General features: G+C 36.1%; 2 protein-coding genes across 3 annotated transcripts in view; both read right to left on the bottom strand.

Annotated features, from left to right (window-relative positions):
- Positions 1–9,098, bottom strand: part of LOC134529398 (uncharacterized) — a 36,692-nt gene extending 27,594 nt beyond the window's left edge. The window contains exons 1-2 of the mRNA XM_063363471.1: positions 8,943–9,098; positions 4,804–4,958 (exon numbers count right to left, since the gene is read on the bottom strand). Of these exons, the coding sequence (XP_063219541.1) occupies positions 4,804–4,958; positions 8,943–9,098 (311 nt within the window). The remainder of the gene's footprint in view (positions 1–4,803; positions 4,959–8,942) is intronic.
- A 3,844-nt stretch (positions 9,099–12,942) lies between these two features.
- On the bottom strand, positions 12,943–21,707 carry LOC134529178 (uncharacterized). Of its 2 annotated transcripts, none has more exons than XM_063363017.1 (5): positions 21,680–21,707; positions 19,615–19,735; positions 17,431–17,630; positions 15,838–15,945; positions 12,943–13,309 (listed from the first exon to the last, which is right to left on the bottom strand). In XM_063363017.1, the coding sequence occupies exons 2-5, from the start codon at positions 19,726–19,728 to the stop codon at positions 13,162–13,164; spliced, it is 570 nt and encodes a 189-aa protein (XP_063219087.1). In that variant the 5' UTR covers positions 19,729–19,735; positions 21,680–21,707; the 3' UTR covers positions 12,943–13,161. The 2 variants fall into 2 exon arrangements, with proteins under 2 accessions (XP_063219087.1, XP_063219092.1); XM_063363022.1 differs by lacking the exon at positions 21,680–21,707 and adding an exon at positions 21,486–21,522.
- Between the last annotated feature and the right edge of the window lie 502 nt (positions 21,708–22,209).

Genomic DNA, 22,209 nt, shown 5'->3' with positions numbered 1-22,209 from the left:
CAGTGCAGAGCTCTAAACCTCCAGCACCCCTGAGCTTCTACAATTAATTTTCTGCAGATGCAAAGGAAACTGTGGAGTGATGTGTGGATGTCGAAAATCAGGCCTCAAATTCTCTGCACTGTGCTTCCATTGTTCTGGGGAGACTTGCAGCAACATAATGAAGCTCTCGATATTAATTTAAAAAAATGATTTTGAAGATGAAACCACCGACATTGACGCCACTTTCTTCTTCGGTTCTCCTTCAAGTATTTAATATAGAAAGCCAACCAGATGCTGAGCCGCAGCCTGGTCCACCAAAAAGACCGAGGACAGAGTATTTGTGATTTAGAAAACTACCGTGGATTATGGCTAATGGGGATACCATGTAAAAAAAACGCGCCTCCAGACTCTACCTCGTAGGTGGTGGGGAAGATTCAATTATTAATTAATTACAATATTGCAATATCAATAATTAAAAAGATTAGCATAAAAAATAAGATGATTAAAATTAAGGCAAATCATTAATATTTATATTTATATTTATGTATAGTTATAAATACTGAAGAATAATATTCAATTCGCAGCGCTGTAAAACCTTAACTAAAAAATAAATAAAAAAAATTTATAATAAAAATTGTTTCTTAAAACACCATCTATAAAAATGGTCTGATATAATTTTTTGTTAAATGATTAGAAAAAATGTTTTATCGACAAATAGATTTTTTTCTCAATTTGTTATGTATTTTCACTTATAACTTTTTTATTTATGGTTATACGACTAAACGTTACTGGACAAAAGTTGTAGATAATTTTATTTGAAACAAAAAATGTTAAATAATGTTTTTTGTGAGACCTATAGTTTGGCAGATAAACCGTAAAAAACATTTGAACCTCTTATTCCAAGATGGCGGCCGTGGGAAAAGGGTTGCAACCCCACACACTTGGATTTAACTTTACACTAACCCCCCTTCATATCTAAAAATTAAAATTGTGTCCTCTGACAAATGCAACCCCAAATGTAACTTTTCAATGGACTATGCAGTTTTATTGACGCAGAGCGAATGGTTCGATTTTTGTTTCAGTAAAATAATTACTTTTTCAGAGTTACCAAAGCTTATTTGGAGGAACTGCTAACAACTAAATTAGAGCTAAGTGGGGATTAAATATTTTTATGCTTTTTTTTACATTAGATAGGTTTATTCTGCTTAGGGTACATACACATATGAATCAATGGAGCAGGGTTGTTATAAAGTACTTGCAATGTTATATGCTATGTCGCATTTGAAGTAAAAGTCGCTTCCTGTGATAGGCCAATCTGTAGGAACAACATAGCTTTGCATGTAAACAAGAACTTAATGGGATAAAAATATTACTTTTAAATAATCCTGCTTGAGGTAATCGCAGGTAACAGGGTCGTGTTGAGTGAACATTGGGCTTTATAAAAATTTAGATTTGTTCATATCTCAATAAAGAAATTAAATGCTATATTAAAAATGGAATCTTCGGACTTAAGAAAAACATAATTATTCCTTCAACTGCTTTTTTGTTTAGTCAGGCTCCGATCTAGTTTTTAGTTGGAAATCTCCAGCAAACGTCTTTTCGGAGCAAACTAAAGGGCTTATAGGTAAGTTTAATTTTCATTGTTTACTGACTAATGCTACATGTAGCCAAGTTTTCACTCTGCATACGTCCAACTCAAGCTCAAGGCTAGATTAAAAATAATAAAAGGTAATGGGGAAAAGGGTGGTATCTTAATCTTGAAACCTGTTTTTGCAGTTTTTACAGGCCTGTTATTTGCCTTAAAAATTATCCTTTTTATGTGAAGAAAGAATAACAGGAAGAATTAAATTTTTATTGTGCTGGTAACGTTTTTATACTACTACTATACCAGCATTGACATGATGGTATTTTTATAGTTTTCGGTTTGGATAGGTACTAGCAAAATGTTTTATGACCAATTAATCAGGTAGAAATTAAATAAAGTACATTGTAATAAAATTATACCCTCTCCAGATAATTTAACCTGCCACGACACTTTTACGAATGAGCTAACTATTTATCCGTAAAATGCTGTGGTAACTTAATAAAAACTTTAAAACAAATATTGAATAAAATCACTGAAATATTAGTCGTACATTCTTTACTAATAATAAGAATACGAAATGTCGGACTTATATGACAATGAATTTTTTTGGACTTTATTCAGCATGTTGAATAGCAATAAGACGATGACGACATGGTAATGGTAAAAGGTTAATTTATATTTTTTTAACTATTAAATATCAATGAATATTCCCAACAAGTGTCTTGATGTAAGTTTTTGGACATACGCCATTGCTAAGCACTTTTTTCTGTAGAAGAAAACTAAAAAATAAAAATAAAGATAATTCCCAACAAGTGATTAAGTTTCTAGCTGAGGGCCATCATTTTGATCAGAATGTGAACCATAGACTTAACAGAATTTTTCTTATTGAATGTTACCGAAAAAAACGAAGTGACGTCCCACGAGTTCGCGTATGTTCGCGTGACGATCGGCTTTCCTCGATAAAAGGACGAGATGAGTTTTTCCTTACTAAGACAGAGGAGCGAACTGAACTTTAAACGAATATGCTATGCAATTGAAGAAAAAGAGCGGTGCCTTCCTTCTGGAAGGAAGCCTTTACGAAACATGAAAGGGAGATCTCTACATTATGTCTCTTAGTGCATTTTAATAAATACTAGTTCTGATAATTTTAAGCAATAGACCGCCCTCATAACATTCTTAAATGTCTGGTCACCTCTTAAAGATCTAGTTACCAAAAAAACAACGCCACACCAAAAAAACACGCTTCACCCAGGTAAAACCAGATTGGGCTGTAATACCGCAGCATGGGTTAACTCCTAAGCATGGAGGTTCTGTGCCAATACCTGGGTGATATCGCAATTATACAAATTCTTTTTTTTTTCACGTAGTGCTACGTGAAAACTGCACTGAAATATCTGCTAGTTAACTCGCAGTCGATTATCTGCTTCATCTAATGCCCGTAGCTGCACGCGGAATACAAGTCATGCTTAGTGCATTCGAAAATGTGTGTTAGTCAATGTCTGGGCGATGACATGCCTGGTTCGACAGCGTGATCATTCCTTGGAAAAAAAACAATTTTTTTTTGTGTAAATAATGAGCGTAGCAAACTTATGTGGTTGAATGTAAACTTTACTTATGCCATTTTACACAAGTATATAAGGTTATTTCCTTTATTGCATTTTGCATGACATTTTATCTTATATACTACATACAATGCCGCCATTGCGCACCATCAACCCAGGAGCGTGCTCCATGCTGCCTTCTAGACAACCAGTTTCACTAAAGCGGCTTACTTTGGATTGTTCCAACAAAAAATATTTCTTTGTAGTTTTTCCTAATGGATTGAAATATTACGCAAAATTGATTTAAACAAACCGATAATAATAGTTACCTACATTATTGCCCACCTTCCCCACATTTAATTCATGAAGCTAAATATTAATACCAATTATTTACTTTTGGGTTGAAATCTTCATACATGCAACCTATTTTTGTTTATTTATTAAAATTTATTTTAAGTGGTTTTTGATAAATCATTACAAATTATACTATAACTTTTATTTTCAATAGCAAATGTTATTTAATTGATAAATTACAAAAAAAAAGGATTCATTTATTTTAGCCTTGTTTCTCGAACCTGCTGCGCGTTATCAGATTTGCTAAAAAAAAAAAAATAGGGCTGCATATTTGTAACGATAAAAATATGTCATATCAAGTAACAGATAATTAAGTAATAAAAATGTGCAATGAGTCCTACGAAATAAACCTTATGCTTTACTAAGTACATAAATAAATTTTCTAAAACACAAAATTAATATTAATGTTATTTTTTATACCACGAAATTCCTCAGACCGTATTTGAAATTCTGTATTTCTTTCACAAGTGTATGAAATATCCTCATGGCCAATCGTCAAGATGTCGTCTGTTGGCGGCAACGTCACTTGACTGCCTGGGAGGAGGTGCTTACAATGAACCCACGGCGGACATCATCGATCACTGATTTCATATTTTAGCTTTTGGAAGACTTCAGTATGTGGGCCACATTCCAAAATTCATTATTCTTTCACAAGCTTCATAATTTAAAAATAATCTTTAAACATTTTTCGTGACATTTGTGAGCAATAAAGGCAATAGATAACCTAATGAACCGTATGAGAAATTTTTAATGAACTATAGTCTCGCTCATAAAGTAGTTTAGGTATTACTTAGAAAAATTGGTTTCATAAATTTCATTGCCTTTTTTAAAATAATATTCCTTTACAGTTAAGCTTTTAAGCAATTATGTGATTTATTCCACAGAGAAAATATTACATAGTTTTAGGTCAAGAAATTTGGTTCCCGAAATCCTCAAAAACCGTTAATATGCTGACATCAGTAAGCCCAAAAAGAGTACAGTGCAACTAACTGTTACTACAACGTACAGAACTGTTGAAATTAATGGTTTAGAATGTTCAGTATTTAGGAAATATTACTACAAGTACTGAAGTTTGTGAACTGCTACAACCACATCACTAGTCTGTTCTTTTTATGCACATTTTTCACAGAGCAGGATCGTGCCATGGCTGGTACCGATTAGGTCTTTATTTGATGGAAACATTTGTTATTCTAGACTGGGTGAAGTAAATAACAACTTTACTATTTAAAGCATCATACTGCATGAAAACGAGAGTTGTAGTTAAAATTTTTCTGAGAATACAATTCATAAACTGCAATTTAATCCTTACTATAACAACATGCCATTAATAGACTTGTAACTTACTGGTCCATCATGGTCTCCACGTCCTGGTAGATGGATCTGCGATGGAACCTAGTCTCGCTCGGCATGGTAGGCAGGTCGTAGGTGAACTTGAATCCTATGGCCCAGGCGAATATAGTCGTGTAGGGGAATACATTTTCCTTGATGTTGTAACGTATCTGGTGAAAAAAATATACATACACATACTACAATTAATCTTGAGAAGCATTGACCAAATTTTACTAAGTTATAAACCTAACCTAATTTCTATTGCAAAAGGTGGTATATGCATTGGCTATTATCACTGCGACAGTAGAGACTGCGTGGACTTAATGAAAAATAGGTTATTTATGTAATTATTGGTGTATGCATGACTTTAAAATTAATTTGTAAATACTTATCATTAATGAAAAGTAAGTGGTCTTCGGGACTCCAGCATTAATTACAATAAAAACATTATAAGGTTATCTATAGAGGTTATAATTATAGTATACGAACTAACCAAACTTACGTCATAAACGTTTCCAGAAGAAACATTAAGAGAGTTTCAATTAAAAAAATCGAAGTTTGAACTTAACATAGAGAATGGCATCCTAAGATTTTTGGTTGCATAGCCAAAATATGAGAATGTTTCTTGAAAAAAGGTCATCATCCAAAAATGTTTTCATCATGAAAGAGGATTCATAATCTTATGACATAATAAAAGTTTGTAACAACACTTTTCTATTTTAGAAGACTGATATGCAGTTTATTTTGTGAAGCATTCAATTTAGTCCATTTTTATCTAAATGCTGTTCTATCTATGCTATTACTTGTATGGCCAATATGAAGCATCTAAAAATTGTGGCTAGTCTGTGTTAATTACTAAGTTATTTAAAATGTAATTTTTTCCTGAAATATTCAGTTAATTTAATCCTTAATCTTCTTAATATATATAAATCTCGTGTCACAATGTTTGTCCTCAATGGACTCCTAAACCACTTAACCGATTTCGATGAAAATTGGCATTTAGGTGTAATATTTTCCAACTTGAGAGATAGGATAGTTTTTATTTCGATTAATGGTCTTAATCTTATAATTTTAGAGTTTTCTAATGTGATGTATGTATGAGTTGGCAGAAAATCACCACGGCAACGGCTGTAGCATTGTTGATGCTTCATTCGTCTCCATGGCAACGACTATTTCATTGTTAGTGTAGTCCTCATCACCGTTGAAATTTTGCGGGTACTTTAAATATAAAAAATTGCCCTTTTTTCAAGTATATATATTTTACAGACTTGAAACTTCACAGTAATGTTCCTTATGTTACGCACGATGACATTTTCCGAAAATTGGATCCCATGGGTGGTTAAAACCAGTCAACAGTGGGTACTTTGTCTGTATGAGAACAGGATTTTGCATTTTTCATGCCTTCTGCGTCTACATGGCAACGGGCATCGCGCGGCAGTGGCGTACCCACAAGGAGGGGCATGTATAATGAGCGGCGCAAGAGTGATCTGCCTGTAGACTGCCGTAGCGAAGTACGGGTACATCAGTTGTACGTTGCGTGCACGAGTCGGGAAACCATCGGTGCTATTAATTTTCTCTTCCGGTACATTATACAGCCTTGTAATAAATTTTCACTGAATTTTTTTTTTTACCATTACTGTAAATGGGAGATGTGGCTTAATTTTTTTCCATTAGTATAGCCGTGCGAAGCCGGGTCGGGCAGCTAGTAATATTATAAATGCGAAAGTAACTCTGTATGTCTGTCTGTATGTCGCGCTTTCACGCCAAAACTACTTAACCGATTTAAATGAAATTTGGTACACAGATAGTCTAGAGCCTGAGAAAGGACGTTGGGTGCTTTTTAATGCAAAAAAAAAGGTTGTAAGGGGTTGAAAGAGGGGGGATGAAAAGTTGTATGGAAGTATCGTCATTTTTAGAGCTAGAAGCTTGAAACTTAATTTTTAGGCGGTTTATTCGATATAAATAAATATGACATTAAAAGTTTGTAAACGTTTTACCCTCAAGGGTGTAAAATAACAATAGGGAATAGGGAATGAAAGTTAGTATGGAAATATGTAAGGTTTATGTGAATGTTTTATAAGTTTGCGACAAGAGACAAAATATTAGAGCTATTCTGATGTAACATTTACGGAGTCATTTCAAAATGTGAACTGTAACTGAAACATTTTTAATTGCTAAATTTATTTTGAGAAGAATTTTAAGATAGAAACTAAGCGTGGTACAAAGGGTTATAAAGGAAATAATACAAGTGTGTTATGTCAAAAAAATTCAAGAAGTTTTTCAACGGGTAAACCTTGTTTTAAATTTTAAAATTAATACTCATTATAGCAAATAAAAAGCTTTATAGCACAAATGTTTTCAAACAAACATCGAATCATGTGGATTTTCACTGAGAATAAAATCATAAAAAACAATATTAACTCTTATATAAATAACTGATCTGTAAGTTTTCTTCACAGAGTAGTACTTAAAGTTCTTTGTATTATACTTAGTAACTTAGGTAGTGTCAATCGTTTCAAGCATTTATGTTATGTTTTATTGTAAAACTTCACTATTTAAACACATATTTGCTTACGAAAAATATTAGTATAAGTATTTGTACCCTTTATTTCTGCCAGTTTCTAGGGTAGAAGTAAATGTATATTTAATAACTTTAAACACAAGCCTCCAATTTTATAACGTCTTAAGTAACTAGTGACTTCTGTTTTCAGAGGTTTTAGAGTTTTCAGTTTGTCTTTATGTACACCATACGCCATGCGCCTTATTGAGCAATGATTCGAAGGGACGCAAGAGAAAAAGAGGCCCGAATTTCTTCGCTCAAGGATTGGCTGCGAGTCATTTGGAACTAGAGGTTGACCATTGACAAATCGGTCTCAGCAATTTCCAAAATACCAATTATCTTCTATATCGATGTATGAATGACTTATTGCTCGACGTCTTGTCACCATCAGAGCCATCACAGACGGTGAGGGGTGATCAGATGAGACAGAAGCACCCCAAGAAATCCTACTGGCCCCCTAGGCAACGTCCACAACGTTTCCCACTTACGAAAAATATTGGGTTTTACCCCAATGGGAATCTAACCCAGGTCATCTCGGAGGGAGGCGAGTGACGTCACCAGTCAACCCTGGAGTTGGCGCAGTGATTGGCCACGGGACTTGCATTCTAGAAGAGGCGGGCGGGTTCGGAGCCCAGACCTGCAGTCACGGTTTTCCAAGGTCACTCCAGCTGATGCTGGGAGGGTTTCTTATCTACACGCAGGCTATCTAAATGTCTGGCGTCTCTTGAATGAACTTGACTAAGGATAGAAAATATTAGACACGATCTGTATTACAGTGATATTACAGCTATTAAATTCACCAAATTATAAAATTATTTTCAAAAGTGAATTAAGTGCTAACTTGTTCATGTCCAAATGTGTTTTAATCCGTTGCAGAGATTACAGATATTCTGGGCTTAGTGAACTGTAGGTCATTATCAGTACTCTTTCAAGTATGCTTGATTATTAATCTGTGTGTAAAAGCTTCTGTTATGGCATCGCTGTCCACAATCCGCAATGCACAATTTACAGTAAAATGGTTTTGGTCTGGCACTTTTGGGACGACGGCCATCCCGTATTACCTAACGTCAATGTTATTTGAAAGGGGGAAAAAAAATGTGAAAAGGTAAAATGTAGCCTGATAGAAAACAAGAAACTTAGTACCGAAATGAAAACCGACAGTGACGATGAACTCTGAGCTAAATAATAGAAATAAAAATGCAGCTGAGTAGTGCGGCCGGACGAAGCCGGCATCCACCTCAAGAATCGGTAGGCGCGCGGCTCATTACTAGAAACCCGGAAAATTCGCGGGTTCAATGACCTCCAGGATAGACTCCAATATCCTCTACACACTCGGGCAAATGCCAACTGTTCATTGGCTGATGACTTGTGAGTCGTCTCGACTGGCTGGCCTGTGATTCGACCCTTCTATGAGTGAGGGTCTCTAATTGGCCCTCAGTCCTACAGATTAACAGTGAACCAATGACAGAAGCAGCACTAAGGTATAATTATTTGAATTTTAGCATAACATGAAATGAACCCGCGAATTTTCCGGGTCTCTGCTCATTACAGACTGTGGCTCGCCGCGGAATGCCGGACGGAGGAGGGTACTCACGAACAGCTTGGAGCCCTTGAGGAACACGAGGCGCCTCTTGACCCGGGGCGAGCGCGGGTCCCCGGCCGCCAGCGTCGCGACGGCCGCCAGCAGCAGCCAGCCCGCGGCCCCGGTGCGCATGACGGCACTGGCGAGGCGCCGCGGCGCGGTGCGCATGCGCGGCCGGCAAGGGTGACGGGCGGGGGAGGGCAGAGGTGGCCGACCCGCGCGTCATACTACACACACACCGCCTTCCACACACACCTCTAACACGTCACAACACATTTCACTCCAACTTTTCAGTTCAGAACCTTTTTTTAACATTACAATTTATTTCAGTGCTGGGGGGAAAACTTGAACTTTTACTTCTGGTATAATAAAAAATTACTGTAATAATAGTTCCCTAATAAGAATTAACGATCTGCGATTTTTAGAAGTAATAATTACGTTATTTGTTTTTAAACAGAAACGTTATTTGACATGCCTGTTGATTTGAATTCTAACGCTAGTTCTGCCTAGAGCTACGCAAATTTAAACACTCATATTTGTCTTTTTGTTTTAGATTTTTTATTGTTCACTGTTGAAGTTTCATCAAAAATGAGGTTACTAGAGACACAACGGATATCGGAAATAAATTTGCAATGCCTTTCTTCTATAAGAAAGTATAACAATTTTCCTTGAGTGATTTCGGGAAATCGTTGAAGAGTGGGGGATTCGAACCCTGTTCCTCTGGTGTGGGATCTGCTACGACTGAAGCACGTCGCTATCTAGCCTGTCTATCTTTTCATCAAACGACAACACATCATGACCCCGCAGTTCTACTAAGTTCCTACCGCGCGGTGGCAGGGGAGAGTTTAGGAGAACCGAGTATTAGGCGCTCATAACTTTGTGGGAGGTGAGGGAAAGCTTTCTACGGTATTAAGAGGACATTTCAATGTTTTTTTTTATTATTTACGTTACTGGTTAGCCAGAAATTCACTCCCTCGTCTTTTATCAAAAATTCATGAACTTTTTTGTGTGTTTAACAAAACATAAAATGACAGAATTTATTAATATTTATTTTTACTAAATGACATTCCATTCTTATTATACTTGGTCTTTAAAATTAATAAAAAGATAATTTCTAAGGAGCAAGTATCAAATCATTAAATATACGTACCTATATTCCTTTAGAAATTATTAAGACATTGTTATTATACTGTATCGCATATTAATTACAATAATATTTACTATATTATACTTTAAAACATAATGCTGCATTTAATTTTTTTTTGTTTTTCTCACATTTTCTGTACCAAATATTTATGTTCTTTCACTAGTAAATTCTGTCTGCTTACTTTCAGGTTTTTTTCCTGAAAGATGTTTTGAAGGTTTCACTGACGCTACCAGCGCTATAACTAGTGCTGAAAATTAAGAAGTCAATAAGTACATATATATAGGTACGTACTTAAAAGTGTTATTCTTAACCAAGTTTACTTTGTTAAAAGTTTTCAGTTAGCATTTAAAAACTCTGATTTTTTTACTTATAATCATTCTTTTAGTTGATAAGAATATATATATATATATATATAATTATATAAAAACAGAAAAATATTGATGCTCCATTAGCGTATATTGTTCATATTAATAAACCATTATAACATCTCGGCAAAAATGTCTTACTCTATTGAATGCAATTTCGATGTTTGGTGTATAATGTATAGCTATAAATATTCCTGTAATGATCTAAACAATTATGCATGATCCTAATAATGATCAAAAATTTCATCAAAATGAACTATTATTATAATACATAAAATTAATTGTTGTGAATCGATTAAGTATATAACAAAGGACAGAAATCGATTTAACCAATCAGTATATTAATTGCAGATTTTTTTATGAATTATGGAAATTTTTTCCGGATTTCTAGCTATATAATTATGGATTTCCAAGATGGCGTCCAAATGTCAAGATGGCAGGCGCTACAGTAATAATAAATGATTATACTGCACTCTAATGAGTAAAAATCAAACTAACAAGTTTTAAATGGAGTATTTTGGCAAGATTTGTCGAGGGAAGTCATCAAAACCATGTTGATAAGAGGTATTATGCTTTGGAGAATAAGTACAACTTTGATGGTCTGTACTATCCACAACCAATAAATCAGATAAAAAATTTTCAGAGAAATAACCCTGAAGTTTCAGTTAATATGTATGCGCTAAATGCGGATAATAAGGTGTGTCCGATTCGGGTAACCAAACAAGAAAGAAAAATTCATTTCGATTTGTTGCTTGTGACAAATGGAAGCGGTGCTGCACACTACTGCTACATCAAAAACTTCTCCCGACTTGTGAGACCATGGTTACAAAACATCAACATAAGATTTATGTTTGTAAGATGTGCTTTAAGTATTTCGCTAATCGACCGCGGAAAACAGGACGAAAAGCTATAGGCCTACAGTGTCTTGAACAGCACCAGATTAAATGCGGAAATAAATCTTGCACAGAGTCTGTTTAGGTTGAGCAAGACTTTAGTAATTTGTCTGTGATTTTTGTACTTGTAGTAGTGTATAACTTATGTAATAAATTATTTTGTTTTTAAATGTCCTTGCGGTGTTTTTATTTTCTCAAACCTGTCACTTTCGTGGTATTATTTTTAATTAAAGTTGTTTGTATCGCCCCGGGATCTAACCACGGACAAGAATCGATATAATCAATCAGAATATTGATTTAATTTATTCAATGAATTTTGGAATTTTTCCCGAATCTCTAGCATTAAAATTACAGATTTTCAAGATGGCGGATATGACGTCATACTAGGTGATGATATATATGCTATGAAAAAAGTGGAGGGGGTCAGTCTGCCAGCAGCCACCGTGAGGGAGGCTTGGTCGCCATTTTTATTTATATTTTTGCCCTCACCGGGTTCGAACCGAGGACTCTGAGCTCCATGACGTAAGTGTATATTTAATTTTTTTAAATAATTTTTTATTAAATTTTTATTAAATAAATTTTTTATAGATTTTAAAATTTGTTCAGATTTATTAACATAAAAAAACGGATTTTCAAAATGGTGGCCGTAACAGAAATTGCAACGTTGACGTCATAATCCAAGATGGTGGTCATGGTATCCTTATTCCTAGAAATGGCTTATCGGAGGCTTTAGACATGGATACTAAAGCCATTTTTAGGAATTTGTGTTCTTTCTAAGGCAAAAAGTATATATTATGAGGATTTTCTAAATCCTAATTTTTGATTTGTGGAATTCTTTGAGAATTTTTGGCGTAATTTTTTCCCACAAAAATGGAAATTTTGGCGAATTTTGGGCAATTTTGGTCAATTTTGGAAAATTTTGAAGGTCAAATTTCAAGGTCGAAGGTCAAGGTCACGGTAATACAAGATGGCCGCCGTGACGTCACAATCCAAGATGGTGGTTGGCACCACTGGCACCACACCCAGGACTCGTGTCCCAGCTCCGGCTATTCTAAACTACTATTATATCATATCTAAAAGATTTCTTATGGCCTGTTCTCATACGAAATACCAATATTAAAAATATTTGAAATGGTTGTATTTGAGTTAAAAATTTTAGTATTAATTTCGTCTTCATTATTTTTTATATTAAATAGAAGAATATTTTAGTCAAAACATATTCATAGTTTATACTGCTTCATTATGTTATAACTTGAAATACCAGTATGTTTTTTATATTCTTCGGCTATATGTACTGCTATCTTGTAGCTATCACATAAATCTTTTTCTCGCTATGTCATAATCGATTGTATTTACTTCATATCGTTACAACCCACCAATATAAATACACCTAGGCTTTCTTCGGCACTGCTGCTCCCTGCTGTCGTAGATTGGAAATATGTGAACTACTATTCACGTGGTCGAAGATTGTGCAGTCTCAGTATGTGGTGGCGCATCGTTTAGATTAATGATCCCTAGATAATTCTTGGGCTATAGTTTTGGATCTCGGATCGGAAAGCAGAATGGTAGGCCTACAACTGGCCATGAAAATAGTAATAAATATTCAGTACAGGCAAAATATTTTATTTACACCACTAATTGTCGTTACAAAGACATTTTTAAAACTAATCATGGTAACATTAACAATTTTTTTTTTCACAGTGCGCTTTTCATTCTCATTTCTACAAGAAAAAACGTAAAGTTGACAATCGAGGACATGATAATCTAACAAGAAAAGCGTAATACGATCCAAACGGCACACAAAAATGTTGCACGGTGCACGGCCGTCACGGGGAGTCGTAGGCGACGAGGTCCAAGAGGCCGTGTCCGGGCGAGCAGTCCGGGTACAGGTCGTGGCAGTCCGCGCCCGAGGACACGCCAGCGTCCTGCGCGCTGCGGTACTCGTCCAGGATCTCTGGGCCGTCTCCTGCAGGCCTGCCAACATATAGATTGAGGTGTACATTTCATTAAATAACGTATTAAAAATAATTTAGACAACAGACTAGTGCAAATATATTTTGCCTGTGCCTTTAACTTTCGTGTTTGGTCAAAATGAACACTTGATATAAGCTTTTGGACATACGCCATTGCTAAGCACATGTATGTCTATAGAAGAAAACTACAAGGAACCCAAAAGATAAAAACACAAATTAAGCAACAAATTGCTGTTGTCAACAGGATATAAACACCACATAATATTCCATAACAGGAATATGGTCAACAAACATAGAAAAACAAACAAAAATAGACTAACAGAACAAAAAAAAACACAAATGATGACAGCACAAAATTATTGAACCCCAACAAATTCACCACAACAGTTGAAACGAGAAAAAAACACGAAAAAACGAAAAGACGAAAAAAAAAACACAATAGTTTTCCAAAACAGAAGAGAACGAAAAAAATCCCACAAATGATGACAGCACAAAAATATTGAACAAACAAATGAATACCTATATTTTATGATTATTTGTCTAAAAATAATACTACACAAAATTGGGTGGACAGAAATTAAAACAATCAAAGATACATTTCCTTAAAGTTTGTTACCGGCAGACCTATTTGCTCCGGTAATGTTTGTCCTTTACTCCATATCTCCACGCGGATACTACCCGCCACACTCCGGACGAACACTGCCGGTGCGCTGCTTTTACCCCTGATGTAGCCCTCTTCACCCCGCAGCCCATCTAGTTCTGCATCGGATAGTCTGTGCGGCTTTGACCACCGTTTGTCCGCATTTCCGGTCATGTGGAAGCTGTCCTGGTATCGAATGGTCTACAAGTGAAACTTTGGCTGGGTTGATAGAGTGCAGCCGAGACGAGCTGTAATAACTCACATGGGAAATGAGGTTGAGTACAATGAACTTCCATCTTTATTGCCAAAAAAATATAGAACCTGCATATGACGGCATGATATTAAATTTGGCAAACTAAACCATTAGCTAGTCTTTGCGTCATACAACTTGCAGAGCACAGAATCTATCTGGTTTGTAGGTAGTTATGCTACTTAAGAAGCCTGCGGAAAAGGTGTCAAAATTGCTGAAAAGAGCGAAAGAGGACAGTAACCAGCAGATAGGTGCTGTCTCGTGTTCCACTGCCACCGCCCGGCGCCTCTATTGACGTCCCCATACCCGCAGCCCGCCTCATGGACTTGGAAGTTTGGTAAGCCCGCTGCTCTTCGGACATGTCGGACATGCTTCAGGACTTAGTCTTGTTCTACGTAAAGACATTAACGTCAGAAGTAAAGTCTCAAAAGGAAACCGGTTGAGCACTGAGTGAGTGTTGTGCTTAGCGAGTAAGCGAGTGACGCCGCGAGTTAATATTTTAATTCGTTGTTCAATTCATTGGAGTTTGCTGCAAATTTAGTGGTGACTTGTTCATGAGTGTCTGTCAGAATGCTGGGCTACCCCGAGGCGGGGCTCGCAATGTGGCGAGGCAGGTGTTGTACTACGAATGCTTTAATGGCATTTTTTTTTTCGAGCGGAGTTGTCTATGCCATGAAACATTACTGCGTCTACTGGACTGTGGTTATGTGACAAACGTTTCTACCCGAAGTTACTTAGGTCTCGTCTCCGACACTCGTTGCGGGACAGGAAGAGGGCGATCAAACACTCCACTTGTGTCTTTTGGTAGTCTGTTCTTACAGTAAATAGGCAGGCGACTTCCCAGTGCTTGCAGAGGAAGGTTTTTTGGACGACGTGGGAAGAGGTACTGACTGTAGTTCCTCCTGTTGGCAGTAGGAACGAGCAGCTACTAGACTGTTCTACTCGTTGGCAACTTGCGCTTCGCATGCGAGTTGCTACAAGCTATTCGTCCATCATTATCCTATATTCTACGAGGCCAGTAACGAATGTATTTGCTACCGCATTCCTATGAGGTGAAATTATTAAGAATTATCCCAACTCTCATGTTTTTTCATTGTCATCAGTGACGGTGGTCATTTAATATTTTGTCCAGTTATTTTGTAAATTTCTTATAAAGGCCTATTAAAATATTCATGTCAGTATATTATTTGCAGAGAGGTTGATTGTTTTAATGTCTTTTCTTGGCTTTAGTTTTGATAGCTTTTGAAATTGGGTTTTTCTCAATTGTAATGTACTTGCTAATAATTTATGACCAGGTTTATTTCACACTAATTATAATATCCTACATTTAAAAACGCTGCTATTAAGCGATCGTGCGAAACTGTAACGTAAACATTTTAATGAAATTAGTAACTTTATATATTGCTTTAAAAGAAAACAATCACTATCATAAAAAACCATGTTGGTCAGAGCATCTTCTCTTTGTGGTGGTGACTACTTGTAGCTTGATACGGCAGAACCAAAGCAAAATTTGAGTGAGGACTGGTGAGTTTTCCATTAATAATATTCAGCTAGAGCAGATGAGCGTTGAGAGTAGTGCCACAAGAGCTGCACAAATCGTAAAGTGAACATAGTGGAAACGTATAAAGGGAAAGCTCACGTGAAGAAGACGTGCAGAAGCTCCCCCAGCAGTCCGTTGTGATGCAGAGGTGCCTCCGCTACTTGACACACAGTGCGCAGCACGCATGCGCGCCCATCTACCTCGTTCCTGAATGAAGCAACACACCAGTTATTTTGCAACCTGATAGATCGTTCGCAGTGAGGTTTGCACGACTTACTTTTTAACACAAACTTTAACTAGGCCATTACTGTGTACCAAAATTTATTTAAAATATGTACAGGCCTATTTATTTTTAGTTTGATTTCAGATTCGAAAATGATTAAAGTAATGCTCACATCTTGTAGTTAATTTAATTTTTTTTAAAGAGCGCGTAAAGATAATTCAAAACATAAAAAAGTTTATTTACCGGCAGGTAGGCCATCAAGTAAATTATTCCTATTTTTAAGCCATTTTTAAAAAGATAAAGATATTAAAAAATATATAGTTCTAACTTATGTTAGATTTTGCTATCTTTAATCACACTTAAATTATTTTTTCATATGGAGGCTTTAAAATTGGTTCCACAATCATTTTACCATCATTTGCTGTTTTTGCCTGAATCTGGTGCAGTAATTTCCAAAGGAACAAAGCCAAGATATTTTAACTGATTCTGGCCACGAAAATCTCATGTCATTGAAATGCCCAATTGGTGTTCGTTCTAAAACTAATATAATAAGCTTACTGCTAACTCTATAACTATTGTGTTTTTATCTTTTTGATAATACAGGTATTCAGTATAAATAACTAAATGAAGCATGTTTTTTAATGCTATTTTGCTAACCTAAGAATTTAAACGTCAAGATAATAAATAGCCTATTTATATTGATTTGTAATTAAAATTAAAAAAAAAGTTCACTATCTCCCATCAAAAATGGTCTGCATTGAATCCCGACGGGAAAACGTCGTGGACGTTGTGATGTGCTTGTGGTTTCTTCGGTGTGCTCCCGTTTACCCCATCCATTAATTATTCCTTTGTTGCTTCATCAGCATTTCATCACCTTACATCGTCTCTATGACACCGCTCTCGAGACGAGTAACTATTCTCAATCTATTTTTTTTTTCGCAATGTTTTAGGGGTCGTCCATTAATCACGTGATGTTTTTTTAGCAAATTTTTAACCCCCTCTCCCCCTAGTGATTTGTGGTGAGGTTTTAGACTAACCCCCCTCCCCCCCCCCAAATAAATCACGTGTATTTTTTTGGTACAAAACATTTTTTTAAAAATTTCATAATATTATCTTTAAATAAAGGTATAATCTAATTTAATTCTGGAAAATTAAGCACAGTGATAAAAATGTTCAGACACACATTAAGGTTGCAGGTTTATTCTCACTTGCATAAAAATAATAAAAGGAAAGGCTTATAAGTAGAAATCGCGTGGAAAAATAAATACACGTGATATCTCTCTACACCCCCTATAACCCCTTGGGATATTTCGTGATATTTCCCGACCCCCCCCCCCCCCCCCCTTTTCGAGCCTCACGTGATTAATGGACGATCCCTTAGGTACATTGAAAATATACACAGGTTAATTAGAAACACCGACATAAGAGTCACTGAGAAGAAGTAGTGTAGTGAAACATGATTGTTTGACCTGTCGAGGTGCTCCTCCAGAGCCCGGTAAAGGTGTCGCCTGGTCAGCCACGTGTCGGCGGGCCAGTCCCTCTCCGGCGCGCGCGGACTCTGCCTGATCTCGGACACGTTCTGCGGCAGCTGGTACTGGAACTGGAGGTTCACTGCCCACGACAGGAGCTTCTCGGCCATCCCCACGGGCACGCTGACGCCCATCACCAGCTGGGGGACGACACGTCACCAGCACACGGCCCTTCTCGCATCAGCCGGCACTTCTACGATCCAGTGGCAGTGTCAGGATTACTCCCCATACTCTAGGAATCGGTAAATTACAATTCTTAAGCGCGCAAAAATATACATTTTTTTAAAGAGCCATTTACTTTGGAAAATTAAATCTATCAAATTATTTGTATTACAAAGTCGTACCCGCTGGTCTCTTCTTCAGGCTTTGATCCCATATTTAGTATTTATCACGAACTATCTTATATTTCCCGTTGAATACAGGCCTGTGAATATGCACAGCTCCACTCATTTTACCAGACGATATGCATAATCTCGTGTGTCCAGACGTTCTGCATCTGGTTCCTTGTGAGTGCGACAGTCACTTGTGTAATGGACATTCAAATTCTTCTACATGCTCCAATGCAACATCGGCTATACCAGCTAACATGCCGTCTGGTATTAAATTACTTTTAGTATAACACTATAATAACTAGGGTACTAGTGCGTGGCACTTTCTATAGACGCGCAAACTAGAGACTTCCGCGTACAGGACGATATTTTCTGTGTTTTTAGGAAGATTACAGTCTTTATTCACAACAGTGAAACTTCGGAAAATGCTGTATTTTTATTTAATTAGTAAACCCAAAAATCATCGTACACTCAACAAATATATATCGCCTTTTATGTCTTTGATAATTTCGATAGTACTGCACCTGTTGCACACCCTGAAGATCGCAAGAGGATGTGTTGCCGGCCTCTATGTGTTTCTCTTCCCCTTCTACCCTGTGTGTCCATCACTCACTCCTTCTCCTTTTCCCATTTCCCTTCTTGGCGTGGCAAATACTAATTAAACATAAAGAGTTATAATGCTATGTAATTCTCTTTCTCAATCAGGTCATTTGACGACAGTGATTAATCAAGGTGGACCCTACAAGGTCAATCTTCAGGTAAAACATGGCAACACAAGATTCTTAGTTATATTTATTCATCTGCATGTGGTAGAAATGCATTTAAAGTAAGTGTAACTTTCTTACGTTTTGCAGACTTAAGTTTTATTTTCGGTTGTCTACCTTCCTAATTTAGGTTCGCTATTGCTTGCTTTTATGATTTGTGCTTCTCAAGAGTAGTATCAAAAACATCGTTTTAATATTTAAAAAAAACAGCAACTTGGTTCTCAGGGGGTGGGGAAATTAAACAGTTGCAGTATTAAAACAAACAAAAAATCATTAAATTACAAATTTTTTTCTTAATACATTCCGGCTAGCCTTAAATGGTGGAAACCAGAATTCACATCGAGATGAGTCAAACACCACGGCCTTATTAATGGCTCGTTAATTTATCATGAATCTTCGGGAGAGGGTATTTATGTCTTTTAGTGCCACCTATTAAGCTTGCGGTAATCCACACATATGACAAAATCATTAACTTTTTCCCTAGCCAAAACAAATCTTGAGCACCAACTAGTATCACAAGGTCTGACAATTTTATTCTGGATGTGTTCCTGTACTATTTTATTGATGATTTATCGTTCTCCAGGTAAAACTCGTTAAGGTACTAAAGAAATAGGTGCACTAACGACTGTATCGAGGAAAACCACCTCATATTTGGTACGATATATTTGATTAGTATTCCAGCTTAACTCCGATACTTCTAGAGCATTCCTACTAATTTATATCGTTGATATGGTGGTAACATAGGATTGATATCTAGTTTTGTCACATCATACCATCTTGTTCCTTCGCTTATAAAACTGTAGTAATTTCTCCGAACGAATTTTGAATAGTGTCATCAAACTCATGTAAGTAACCATTGTTTCATTCCATGATATAAAACTACTGAGTGACTCACAGGTGAGTATGTTGGTTTAAATTTAAGATATTTGAAAGCATTAATACGTGGATGTGCTTTATCTGCACGCGAAGGGAAACGTGAAGTTGTTCTCGCAAGGCCGGGAGCCGAGCAGGGCGCAGGTAGGCATACATACCTTGTGGAGGCCGCCCTGGTCGGGGTACACGAGCACTCGGCCGCCGTCTGCTGCGCTGCTTGCGGCGCTAGTGAGGGCTCTCGTCGCCAGGAGCAGCACAGGTAGTAGCTGCATGGTTCACCTGGTGACAGACATGCGCTAGGCCTTACGTGACACCACTGCTGTGATTAGGGAGGGTTCAGCTGCTCGCAGTAACAATTATGTTTTATGCTTTCTTTCTAGTTCATTAAGGCTGGGTCTCACACGCCTAATTGGTTATTTTCTGTCATTCATCTTAAATAAAGGATCACCCTGTCAATAATTTCCAATAGTGATCTTACATTTATTGTTGAATTGAAAACTGTACAAAAACTATATTTACTAAAAGTTATTTTTGATCCTTAAAGTTTCACGTGAGTTTTTATATGTATTAACACACGCGTTACGTGGTACTAGTATAAGATAATTTTTTAAGTTTATATCTTTTAATAAAATTTGGGACGGAACACAAAATTCATGGACAATATCGTGGTAAATTTTCATGAAGATTCCCCAAATAATAGTTACCTACTGTAATAAATTGAAGTAACGAACAAAGTGTATGAGACCGAATCTTAATGTTGAGTCCACATCTTTTTAGAACAAAGCGTATTAGCTGAAGTTCGATTCCTATTTAAAACCACTTAATAAAATAATTTTCTTCGCGAACAAATATTTTTCGGCACCAGTATAATTATATGGAAATTTTACACAAAAATTGTAGCATTGAAACCACTAGGGAAAAAGATATATAATAGCTATATTGAAGCAACTTCAGGATTACTGCTAAAATATTCTTAAAAATATAATACAAACGTGTGATAACATAACGACCAGTATTATAAAGATGGCCAACTCATCGGTATATGTACAAAGATATTGTCTACCAAATGTCTCAGTTCATCACATCTTATTAATTGAGAACCCTCACCATTCACCACATCTGTTTTTATCGGCCTTTCAATAATCCCAATAGCTATTGCTTTAAATTACTATCACAGACATGGTTGATTTTTGAAACACTATTCACAAAAAAATTACATTATTTCAGTGAAGAATGAAGGATAAAGTAAAATATAGGATATTGTTCATATTATATTACTCCGAGAGATTTGTGAAAATTAAATTCCAATATTATAGCTAGAAATTAGTGTATCAGAGTTTGTCAAACAAGAGAGTCTGAGATTAAACATTCAGTTCTTTAGATATAATATTTACATATATAAATAAATACATAATCACTAAATAAAAATGTATTTTTAAAAAATTTAATTTTTTAAACATAAATATTACAGCCAAGTATTGAAAATCAAATATTATGTTATCACATAAATCTTTACATATTTTTCATATGCACTGACAATAGTGTTTATTTTATATATATGTGTAAGATATTCAGTAGAATTAAATTAAATAATTATTAAATATGGTTTTTTTAAGAAATAAAAAATTACTTTGCTGGCAATCTAAAAAAATAATAATGATTTGTGAAATTTAAATACCTACCAAACCACCTACTTCGTTATAATGAGCAAATGCCAAAAGTCAAAATAAATAGTTTTTATTTTTGAAAAATCTTTATCTGAAAACATATATAAAATATGTGAGCTTATTCAATGTCATACATAGTCAGCTGTAGTTCTGCATTAAAAAGACTCCGTTTAGTTTAATAGTTAAATAATCAAGTTTTCACATTATTTAATACGCAGTATTATAAAATAAATAAAGACAGAGCAATCTATGGTCGAACAAAGCATTCCAAACAATGAAATTACTACCAGGTATGTTGTCAAAAAAAATTGTTCAATATTATATGGTGTAAACCTTCCAGGCTATATAGAGTGCATTCGTACCCGTGCTTTTAATTTTATGAACCGCCTATGAATGGCGCCATAAATAAAGGATGAAACCCATTGCCAGCACTTCTAAATGAAGGTTCACTACATGATTATGTATATATATTGCAACTCCTTTTTACACAAAAAAACCTGGCATCTAATCAACAGTACTCAGCCACTCCTGGTCAAACAAGTAAAAACAAACCAACCTGTTTCAAGAAGCAGCCGTCGCGAAATCAGAATAAAACAACACTCAAACGAAATATATTGTCAAGCTAAGGACAGGACGAAAGGCAAGTAAAGTCCAAGCGTGTTAAACGCACCCAGTAGCAGCTGATGAATAATGGAGCGCGTGAGAGGTTGTCGGCAGTTCGTCAACAACATTTTTCTGTTCGCGTTGGTATTCGTTACCGCCAACTCTACCTCCTCATTAGTCAGACTCCCCGTCACATACCACGTTTCTTCACTTGAGCCAAGTCAATAGTATGGATGCCCACGAAGAGTGGTTCCGTTACTGTGTGTGTAAGTGGTTTCTTGAATGTTAACAGAAAGTTACCTTCCACACAATTAAAGTCCGTAATCACAATGGAGGTCACGCATTTCGACGTGAATACGTCTTTAAAATTGCTTCCATAGTGGGAGGCAATTCAAAAAACGAATGATAACAAAATCGGGGGATACTGTTTGTTGTTGCAGCTACATATCCACCATCTCCTATTACACCCATAGATAGCTAAAG

Source organism: Bacillus rossius, chromosome 1 (assembly GCF_032445375.1).
Source record: "Bacillus rossius redtenbacheri isolate Brsri chromosome 1, Brsri_v3, whole genome shotgun sequence".
NCBI classification, from domain to species: Eukaryota; Metazoa; Arthropoda; class Insecta; order Phasmatodea; family Bacillidae; genus Bacillus; species Bacillus rossius.
The sequence above is the reverse complement of the archived record's forward strand: the minus strand, read 5'-3'. Positions and strand labels throughout refer to the sequence as shown.